Below are 10,616 nucleotides of genomic sequence, written 5' to 3' on the forward strand. Positions count from 1 at the left end.
AAATTGAAGCAGGTCATACATACTTAGAGTCCAATGGTATAAATGATTCTGCTGTGCTGCCTTAAGGATGTGGTGTAGCATTCTACCATGGGCTTTCACGTATGTCCACTCAGGGTCACGATGTGTTCCTCTCAATAGAAATTGCTCTTCTGGCCAACCCACCTTCCTGTCTGCAGAAACAACCCCCAAACGCACTCGTCATCCGAGCCAGGCATGAGGATTCAGCTTAGTACCAAGTGCATGAGTGTTTGTGGGCTTCTCTATGTACATGGAGCTAACTAGATGACCCTTTTGCTTTTTAGATTCTGCAGGAAAATATTCTCACCGGAAGGTAAAACTTACATTTCTATTTTGAGGCTTTAACTACAGATTGCATGAAATGTTCATTATGTCTTAATCATATTGTTTCAATACCCATCCAGCCTGCTGTGGAGGGGAAAGGTTTCATTTCTAATCCACCCAGAGACATGGAGGAAATTCAAGCATCCCACTCAGGTAAATTTTACCATACAAATTGAACGGTGTAAAGAAGTCCACTAAAATATTTGAAATGCTCACAGTCTTCTTATTCTGAAGTCTTTTTATTTAGTTAGTTAGTTATTTAGTTATTTATTTAACTTTGGGGGCAAGCTTCAGTGAAGGTTCTGACATAAATAAGGTAGATGTTATTGCTGATATCTATGTTTGAACAGAAGATATTTACAAGCCTAAGAACAAGAGCTTCTGAAACATGGAAGGTTTAGCTCAATTCTTTTAAAAGGAAGAGCCGACTGTTTGAAATGCCGGAAGGGTATCAGGGGCGCTTCCGGTACCAAAACCTGTCGGAGTCGGATACCAAAATTTTCCCCCTGTTACTGCTTTCCTCGCTGCTGGGAAGACATTAAGGACTGACGTGGTTGATGATGCAAAGCTATGTTCTAGTCAGCTATAAGAATGTGTGGCTGGATGGCATGTGAAATGGTGGTACTTCATAAATCGTATCATTGAGTGCCAAGTAAGAGTATTGGAAGGAGGAGAGAGCAGGGTCAGTTTGGGGGAAATTGAGGAAGCCTTAGCCGTGCTAAAAAGTCTATTAGAAAGTTTGTGACTTTTAAGACTTTTCCAGTTTTGAAGAATTGATAGTGACGAACGTGAAGCTTGCTTCTCGAAGGTGAAGTTAAGGTGAAGGAATGTGGCAGCAGACTCAGTATGGACCAGAATTTCTCCAATGTTACTGAATCCTCGGAGACCTTGTTAAAAATGCACATTGTGGGGGCGCCTGGGTGGCTCAGTGGGTTAAAGCCTCTGCCTTCGGCTCAGGTCGTGATCCCAGGGTCCTGGGATCGAGCCCCACATCAGGCTCTCTGCTCTGCGGGGAGCCTGCTTCCCCCTCTCTCTCTCTCTGCCTTCCTCTCTGCCTACTTGTGATCTCTCTGTCAAAGAAAGAAAGAAAGAAAGAAAGAAAGAAAGAAAGAAGGAAAGAAATCTTTAAAAAAAAAAAGAAGTGCACATTGTGAGGGGCGCGTGGGTGGCTCAGTGGGTTAAGCCTCTGCCTTGGGCTCGGGTCATGACCTCAGGATCCTGGGGTTGAGCCCCGCATCCGGCTCTCTGCTCCGCAGGGAGCCTGCTTCCCCCTCTCTCTCTGCCTGCCTCTCTGCCTACTTGTGATCTCTCTCTGTCAAAGAGATAAATACAATCTTTCAAAAATAATGAACATTGTGAGCGGCAGGTCTGGGATCCTGCATTCTGACCTGTCAGGTGATGCAAATGTCAATGGTCCGTTGGTCATGTGCTCCATTGCAAGGGTGGAGACTTCCACGTAGAGACACCTGGAAAGGCCACTGGATACTTCAAGACACCACAGGATCAAGGAAAACATTATTTTCTTTTTGTTTGTAAGCATGTTTTCAGCTAGACGGGAGAAAGGAGATGCAGAAAGGGAGGTTATAGATGTAAGATACTAGTGCTAACTAAAAAGGAAAGAAGTGGTGGAGATAATCCCTAATAAAAAGGGTGTAAAAGCAAAACAATCAAGACTATAGATCCACAAATAAGTCTTTTTTTAGGGTTTTGTTTTCCTTTATTTGTTTCAGGGAGCAAGATTGAGAGAGACAGAGAATGATCAGGGGGAGGGGCAAAGGCAGAGGGAGAGGTTCCTCAAAGAGGCTCACTTCTGAGCCTGGAGCCTCCATGCAGGGTTCCGTCTGAAGACTCTGTCCTCATGAGCTGAGTCGAAATCAAGAGCCAGGTGCTCAACCCGCCGTTCCGTCCGGGTGCTCCCAGAAATTACTTTTTGAAGGGGCGTAGCGAAGGGAACAAGGGAAAAGGGAAAGGCACGTTAGCTGAGAAGTCTTGGAGTTGAGAAGGAAACTCCAGAGAATTCACTTTAGATGGCTCGAGGGTATTTGCACTAGAACCACATATCCATCCTCCTCAGGTCTTTTGGACATCAAAGATACAGGTTACGTCGGTCTTCATTACTCAAGTGAGATACGGAAGCTATGGCTTTCTTTTTTTTTAAGATAGGTAATTTTTTGGTACGAGAGCTGTTTCCAAAAACCCTTGAAAGACTGACATGATCTACCCATTCAAACTACGTTTGGAATCAAAAGAAATTATAGGGTTGGTTCCCTGAATGCTAAAATTGTTTTTATCAATAAGTATGACAGTGACCAAAGATTTTCAGTACCTAGGATTTCTGTGGCCATTCAATAGATTTTGTTCCATATACATAGTCATATTTCCATATTTAAAGCTATTGTACATTATTTCTTAGATGTGTTTTATACACCTTCTTGTATGAGTGAATGAAGAAACTTTAAGGTGGCTAAACTAGTGGATGCAGGAAATGTCAGCATACCGGTAGCCCACAAGGATATGGACAAAAATGAGTACTTTTAGTAACTGTGATCCCACAAGTGTATATCCAAGCTGATCAGTTCCTACGGTTTTGTTTGATGAAAACTCAGTTATGCATTCAGTTGGCCTATCATCAGCACTGTGTACTCCTACAGGACAGGACAAATTGAAGCAGGTCATACATACTTAGAGTCCAATGGTATAAATGATTCTGCTGTGCTGCCTTAAGGATGTGGTGTAGCATTCTACCATGGGCTTTCACGTATGTCCACTCAGGGTCACGATGTGTTCCTCTCAATAGAAATTGCTCTTCTGGCCAACCCACCTTCCTGTCTGCAGAAACAACCCCCAAACGCACTCGTCATCTGAGCCAGGCATGAGGATTCAGCTTAGTACCAAGTGCATGAGTGTTTGTGGGCTTCTCTATGTACATGGAGCTAACTAGATGACCCTTTTGCTTTTTAGATTCTGCAGGAAAATATTCTCACCGGAAGGTAAAACTTACATTTCTATTTTGAGGCTTTAACTACAGATTGCATGAAATGTTCATTATGTCTTAATCATATTGTTTCAATACCCATCCAGCCTGCTGTGGAGGGGAAAGGTTTCATTTCTAATCCACCCAGAGACATGGAGGAAATTCAAGCATCCCACTCAGGTAAATTTTACCATACAAATTGAACGGTGTAAAGAAGTCCACTAAAATATTTGAAATGCTCACAGTCTTCTTATTCTGAAGTCTTTTTATTTAGTTAGTTAGTTATTTAGTTATTTATTTAACTTTGGGGGCAAGCTTCAGTGAAGGTTCTGACATAAATAAGGTAGATGTTATTGCTGATATCTATGTTTGAACAGAAGATATTTACAAGCCTAAGAACAAGAGCTTCTGAAACATGGAAGGTTTAGCTCAATTCTTTTAAAAGGAAGAGCCGACTGTTTGAAATGCCGGAAGGGTATCAGGGGCGCTTCCGGTACCAAAACCTGTCGGAGTCGGATACCAAAATTTTCCCCCTGTTACTGCTTTCCTCGCTGCTGGGAAGACATTAAGGACTGACGTGGTTGATGATGCAAAGCTATGTTCTAGTCAGCTATAAGAATGTGTGGCTGGATGGCATGTGAAATGGTGGTACTTCATAAATCGTATCATTGAGTGCCAAGTAAGAGTATTGGAAGGAGGAGAGAGCAGGGTCAGTTTAGGGGAAATTGAGGAAGCCTTAGCCGTGCTAAAAAGTCTATTAGAAAGTTTGTGACTTTTAAGACTTTTCCAGTTTTGAAGAATTGATAGTGACGAACGTGAAGCTTGCTTCTCGAAGGTGAAGTTAAGGTGAAGGAATGTGGCAGCAGACTCAGTATGGACCAGAATTTCTCCAATGTTACTGAATCCTCGGAGACCTTGTTAAAAATGCACATTGTGGGGGCGCCTGGGTGGCTCAGTGGGTTAAAGCCTCTGCCTTCGGCTCAGGTCGTGATCCCAGGGTCCTGGGATCGAGCCCCACATCAGGCTCTCTGCTCTGCGGGGAGCCTGCTTCCCCCTCTCTCTCTCTCTGCCTTCCTCTCTGCCTACTTGTGATCTCTCTGTCAAAGAAAGAAAGAAAGAAAGAAAGAAAGAAAGAAAGAAGGAAAGAAATCTTTAAAAAAAAAAAGAAGTGCACATTGTGAGGGGCGCGTGGGTGGCTCAGTGGGTTAAGCCTCTGCCTTGGGCTCGGGTCATGACCTCAGGATCCTGGGGTTGAGCCCCGCATCCGGCTCTCTGCTCCGCAGGGAGCCTGCTTCCCCCTCTCTCTCTGCCTGCCTCTCTGCCTACTTGTGATCTCTCTCTGTCAAAGAGATAAATACAATCTTTCAAAAATAATGAACATTGTGAGCGGCAGGTCTGGGATCCTGCATTCTGACCTGTCAGGTGATGCAAATGTCAATGGTCCGTTGGTCATGTGCTCCATTGCAAGGGTGGAGACTTCCACGTAGAGACACCTGGAAAGGCCACTGGATACTTCAAGACACCACAGGATCAAGGAAAACATTATTTTCTTTTTGTTTGTAAGCATGTTTTCAGCTAGACGGGAGAAAGGAGATGCAGAAAGGGAGGTTATAGATGTAAGATACTAGTGCTAACTAAAAAGGAAAGAAGTGGTGGAGATAATCCCTAATAAAAAGGGTGTAAAAGCAAAACAATCAAGACTATAGATCCACAAATAAGTCTTTTTTTAGGGTTTTGTTTTCCTTTATTTGTTTCAGGGAGCAAGATTGAGAGAGACAGAGAATGATCAGGGGGAGGGGCAAAGGCAGAGGGAGAGGTTCCTCAAAGAGGCTCACTTCTGAGCCTGGAGCCTCCATGCAGGGTTCCGTCTGAAGACTCTGTCCTCATGAGCTGAGTCGAAATCAAGAGCCAGGTGCTCAACCCGCCGTTCCGTCCGGGTGCTCCCAGAAATTACTTTTTGAAGGGGCGTAGCGAAGGGAACAAGGGAAAAGGGAAAGGCACGTTAGCTGAGAAGTCTTGGAGTTGAGAAGGAAACTCCAGAGAATTCACTTTAGATGGCTCGAGGGTATTTGCACTAGAACCACATATCCATCCTCCTCAGGTCTTTTGGACATCAAAGATACAGGTTACGTCGGTCTTCATTACTCAAGTGAGATACGGAAGCTATGGCTTTCTTTTTTTTTAAGATAGGTAATTTTTTGGTACGAGAGCTGTTTCCAAAAACCCTTGAAAGACTGACATGATCTACCCATTCAAACTACGTTTGGAATCAAAAGAAATTATAGGGTTGGTTCCCTGAATGCTAAAATTGTTTTTATCAATAAGTATGACAGTGACCAAAGATTTTCAGTACCTAGGATTTCTGTGGCCATTCAATAGATTTTGTTCCATATACATAGTCATATTTCCATATTTAAAGCTATTGTACATTATTTCTTAGATGTGTTTTATACACCTTCTTGTATGAGTGAATGAAGAAACTTTAAGGTGGCTAAACTAGTGGATGCAGGAAATGTCGGCATACCGGTAGCCCACAAGGATATGGACAAAAATGAGTACTTTTAGTAACTGTGATCCCACAAGTGTATATCCAAGCTGATCAGTTCCTACGGTTTTGTTTGATGAAAACTCAGTTATGCATTCAGTTGGCCTATCATCAGCACTGTGTACTCCTACAGGACAGGACAAATTGAAGCAGGTCATACATACTTAGAGTCCAATGGTATAAATGATTCTGCTGTGCTGCCTTAAGGATGTGGTGTAGCATTCTACCATGGGCTTTCACGTATGTCCACTCAGGGTCACGATGTGTTCCTCTCAATAGAAATTGCTCTTCTGGCCAACCCACCTTCCTGTCTGCAGAAACAACCCCCAAACGCACTCGTCATCTGAGCCAGGCATGAGGATTCAGCTTAGTACCAAGTGCATGAGTGTTTGTGGGCTTCTCTATGTACATGGAGCTAACTAGATGACCCTTTTGCTTTTTAGATTCTGCAGGAAAATATTCTCACCGGAAGGTAAAACTTACATTTCTATTTTGAGGCTTTAACTACAGATTGCATGAAATGTTCATTATGTCTTAATCATATTGTTTCAATACCCATCCAGCCTGCTGTGGAGGGGAAAGGTTTCATTTCTAATCCACCCAGAGACATGGAGGAAATTCAAGCATCCCACTCAGGTAAATTTTACCATACAAATTGAACGGTGTAAAGAAGTCCACTAAAATATTTGAAATGCTCACAGTCTTCTTATTCTGAAGTCTTTTTATTTAGTTAGTTAGTTATTTAGTTATTTATTTAACTTTGGGGGCAAGCTTCAGTGAAGGTTCTGACATAAATAAGGTAGATGTTATTGCTGATATCTATGTTTGAACAGAAGATATTTACAAGCCTAAGAACAAGAGCTTCTGAAACATGGAAGGTTTAGCTCAATTCTTTTAAAAGGAAGAGCCGACTGTTTGAAATGCCGGAAGGGTATCAGGGGCGCTTCCGGTACCAAAACCTGTCGGAGTCGGATACCAAAATTTTCCCCCTGTTACTGCTTTCCTCGCTGCTGGGAAGACATTAAGGACTGACGTGGTTGATGATGCAAAGCTATGTTCTAGTCAGCTATAAGAATGTGTGGCTGGATGGCATGTGAAATGGTGGTACTTCATAAATCGTATCATTGAGTGCCAAGTAAGAGTATTGGAAGGAGGAGAGAGCAGGGTCAGTTTGGGGGAAATTGAGGAAGCCTTAGCCGTGCTAAAAAGTCTATTAGAAAGTTTGTGACTTTTAAGACTTTTCCAGTTTTGAAGAATTGATAGTGACGAACGTGAAGCTTGCTTCTCGAAGGTGAAGTTAAGGTGAAGGAATGTGGCAGCAGACTCAGTATGGACCAGAATTTCTCCAATGTTACTGAATCGTCGGAGACCTTGTTAAAAATGCACATTGTGGGGGCGCCTGGGTGGCTCAGTGGGTTAAAGCCTCTGCCTTCGGCTCAGGTCGTGATCCCAGGGTCCTGGGATCGAGCCCCACATCAGGCTCTCTGCTCTGCGGGGAGCCTGCTTCCCCCTCTCTCTCTCTCTGCCTTCCTCTCTGCCTACTTGTGATCTCTCTGTCAAAGAAAGAAAGAAAGAAAGAAATAAAGAAAGAAAGAAGGAAAGAAATCTTTAAAAAAAAAAAGAAGTGCACATTGTGAGGGGCGCGTGGGTGGCTCAGTGGGTTAAGCCTCTGCCTTGGGCTCGGGTCATGACCTCAGGATCCTGGGGTTGAGCCCCGCATCCGGCTCTCTGCTCCGCAGGGAGCCTGCTTCCCCCTCTCTCTCTGCCTGCCTCTCTGCCTACTTGTGATCTCTCTCTGTCAAAGAGATAAATACAATCTTTCAAAAATAATGAACATTGTGAGCGGCAGGTCTGGGATCCTGCATTCTGACCTGTCAGGTGATGCAAATGTCAATGGTCCGTTGGTCATGTGCTCCATTGCAAGGGTGGAGACTTCCACGTAGAGACACCTGGAAAGGCCACTGGATACTTCAAGACACCACAGGATCAAGGAAAACATTATTTTCTTTTTGTTTGTAAGCATGTTTTCAGCTAGACGGGAGAAAGGAGATGCAGAAAGGGAGGTTATAGATGTAAGATACTAGTGCTAACTAAAAAGGAAAGAAGTGGTGGAGATAATCCCTAATAAAAAGGGTGTAAAAGCAAAACAATCAAGACTATAGATCCACAAATAAGTCTTTTTTTAGGGTTTTGTTTTCCTTTATTTGTTTCAGGGAGCAAGATTGAGAGAGACAGAGAATGATCAGGGGGAGGGGCAAAGGCAGAGGGAGAGGTTCCTCAAAGAGGCTCACTTCTGAGCCTGGAGCCTCCATGCAGGGTTCCGTCTGAAGACTCTGTCCTCATGAGCTGAGTCGAAATCAAGAGCCAGGTGCTCAACCCGCCGTTCCGTCCGGGTGCTCCCAGAAATTACTTTTTGAAGGGGCGTAGCGAAGGGAACAAGGGAAAAGGGAAAGGCACGTTAGCTGAGAAGTCTTGGAGTTGAGAAGGAAACTCCAGAGAATTCACTTTAGATGGCTCGAGGGTATTTGCACTAGAACCACATATCCATCCTCCTCAGGTCTTTTGGACATCAAAGATACAGGTTACGTCGGTCTTCATTACTCAAGTGAGATACGGAAGCTATGGCTTTCTTTTTTTTTAAGATAGGTAATTTTTTGGTACGAGAGCTGTTTCCAAAAACCCTTGAAAGACTGACATGATCTACCCATTCAAACTACGTTTGGAATCAAAAGAAATTATAGGGTTGGTTCCCTGAATGCTAAAATTGTTTTTATCAATAAGTATGACAGTGACCAAAGATTTTCAGTACCTAGGATTTCTGTGGCCATTCAATAGATTTTGTTCCATATACATAGTCATATTTCCATATTTAAAGCTATTGTACATTATTTCTTAGATGTGTTTTATACACCTTCTTGTATGAGTGAATGAAGAAACTTTAAGGTGGCTAAACTAGTGGATGCAGGAAATGTCGGCATACCGGTAGCCCACAAGGATATGGACAAAAATGAGTACTTTTAGTAACTGTGATCCCACAAGTGTATATCCAAGCTGATCAGTTCCTACGGTTTTGTTTGATGAAAACTCAGTTATGCATTCAGTTGGCCTATCATCAGCACTGTGTACTCCTACAGGACAGGACAAATTGAAGCAGGTCATACATACTTAGAGTCCAATGGTATAAATGATTCTGCTGTGCTGCCTTAAGGATGTGGTGTAGCATTCTACCATGGGCTTTCACGTATGTCCACTCAGGGTCACGATGTGTTCCTCTCAATAGAAATTGCTCTTCTGGCCAACCCACCTTCCTGTCTGCAGAAACAACCCCCAAACGCACTCGTCATCTGAGCCAGGCATGAGGATTCAGCTTAGTACCAAGTGCATGAGTGTTTGTGGGCTTCTCTATGTACATGGAGCTAACTAGATGACCCTTTTGCTTTTTAGATTCTGCAGGAAAATATTCTCACCGGAAGGTAAAACTTACATTTCTATTTTGAGGCTTTAACTACAGATTGCATGAAATGTTCATTATGTCTTAATCATATTGTTTCAATACCCATCCAGCCTGCTGTGGAGGGGAAAGGTTTCATTTCTAATCCACCCAGAGACATGGAGGAAATTCAAGCATCCCACTCAGGTAAATTTTACCATACAAATTGAACGGTGTAAAGAAGTCCACTAAAATATTTGAAATGCTCACAGTCTTCTTATTCTGAAGTCTTTTTATTTAGTTAGTTAGTTATTTAGTTATTTATTTAACTTTGGGGGCAAGCTTCAGTGAAGGTTCTGACATAAATAAGGTAGATGTTATTGCTGATATCTATGTTTGAACAGAAGATATTTACAAGCCTAAGAACAAGAGCTTCTGAAACATGGAAGGTTTAGCTCAATTCTTTTAAAAGGAAGAGCCGACTGTTTGAAATGCCGGAAGGGTATCAGGGGCGCTTCCGGTACCAAAACCTGTCGGAGTCGGATACCAAAATTTTCCCCCTGTTACTGCTTTCCTCGCTGCTGGGAAGACATTAAGGACTGACGTGGTTGATGATGCAAAGCTATGTTCTAGTCAGCTATAAGAATGTGTGGCTGGATGGCATGTGAAATGGTGGTACTTCATAAATCGTATCATTGAGTGCCAAGTAAGAGTATTGGAAGGAGGAGAGAGCAGGGTCAGTTTGGGGGAAATTGAGGAAGCCTTAGCCGTGCTAAAAAGTCTATTAGAAAGTTTGTGACTTTTAAGACTTTTCCAGTTTTGAAGAATTGATAGTGACGAACGTGAAGCTTGCTTCTCGAAGGTGAAGTTAAGGTGAAGGAATGTGGCAGCAGACTCAGTATGGACCAGAATTTCTCCAATGTTACTGAATCGTCGGAGACCTTGTTAAAAATGCACATTGTGGGGGCGCCTGGGTGGCTCAGTGGGTTAAAGCCTCTGCCTTCGGCTCAGGTCGTGATCCCAGGGTCCTGGGATCGAGCCCCACATCAGGCTCTCTGCTCTGCGGGGAGCCTGCTTCCCCCTCTCTCTCTCTCTGCCTTCCTCTCTGCCTACTTGTGATCTCTCTGTCAAAGAAAGAAAGAAAGAAAGAAAGAAAGAAAGAAGGAAAGAAATCTTTAAAAAAAAAAAGAAGTGCACATTGTGAGGGGCGCGTGGGTGGCTCAGTGGGTTAAGCCTCTGCCTTGGGCTCGGGTCATGACCTCAGGATCCTGGGGTTGAGCCCCGCATCCGGCTCTCTGCTCCGCAGGGAGCCTGCTTCCCCCTCT

The 10,616-nt window shown here is 43.4% G+C and overlaps 1 protein-coding gene across 1 annotated transcript; it reads left to right on the forward strand.

Moving 5' to 3' along the window:
- The first annotated feature begins 308 nt into the window (after positions 1–308).
- LOC308337883 (uncharacterized protein) lies at positions 309–10,414 on the forward strand. Its single transcript, XM_080831428.1, has 8 exons — positions 309–331; positions 423–495; positions 3,304–3,332; positions 3,424–3,496; positions 6,305–6,333; positions 6,425–6,497; positions 9,306–9,334; positions 9,426–10,414. Exons 2-8 carry the CDS (start codon positions 468–470, stop codon positions 9,519–9,521), a joined length of 357 nt encoding a protein of 118 aa, XP_080687554.1. The 5' UTR covers positions 309–331; positions 423–467; the 3' UTR covers positions 9,522–10,414.
- The last annotated feature ends 202 nt before the right edge of the window (positions 10,415–10,616 follow it).

This window comes from Martes martes (assembly GCF_963455335.1).
Source record: "Martes martes genome assembly, contig: scaffold_57, whole genome shotgun sequence".
NCBI classification, from domain to species: Eukaryota; Metazoa; Chordata; class Mammalia; order Carnivora; family Mustelidae; genus Martes; species Martes martes.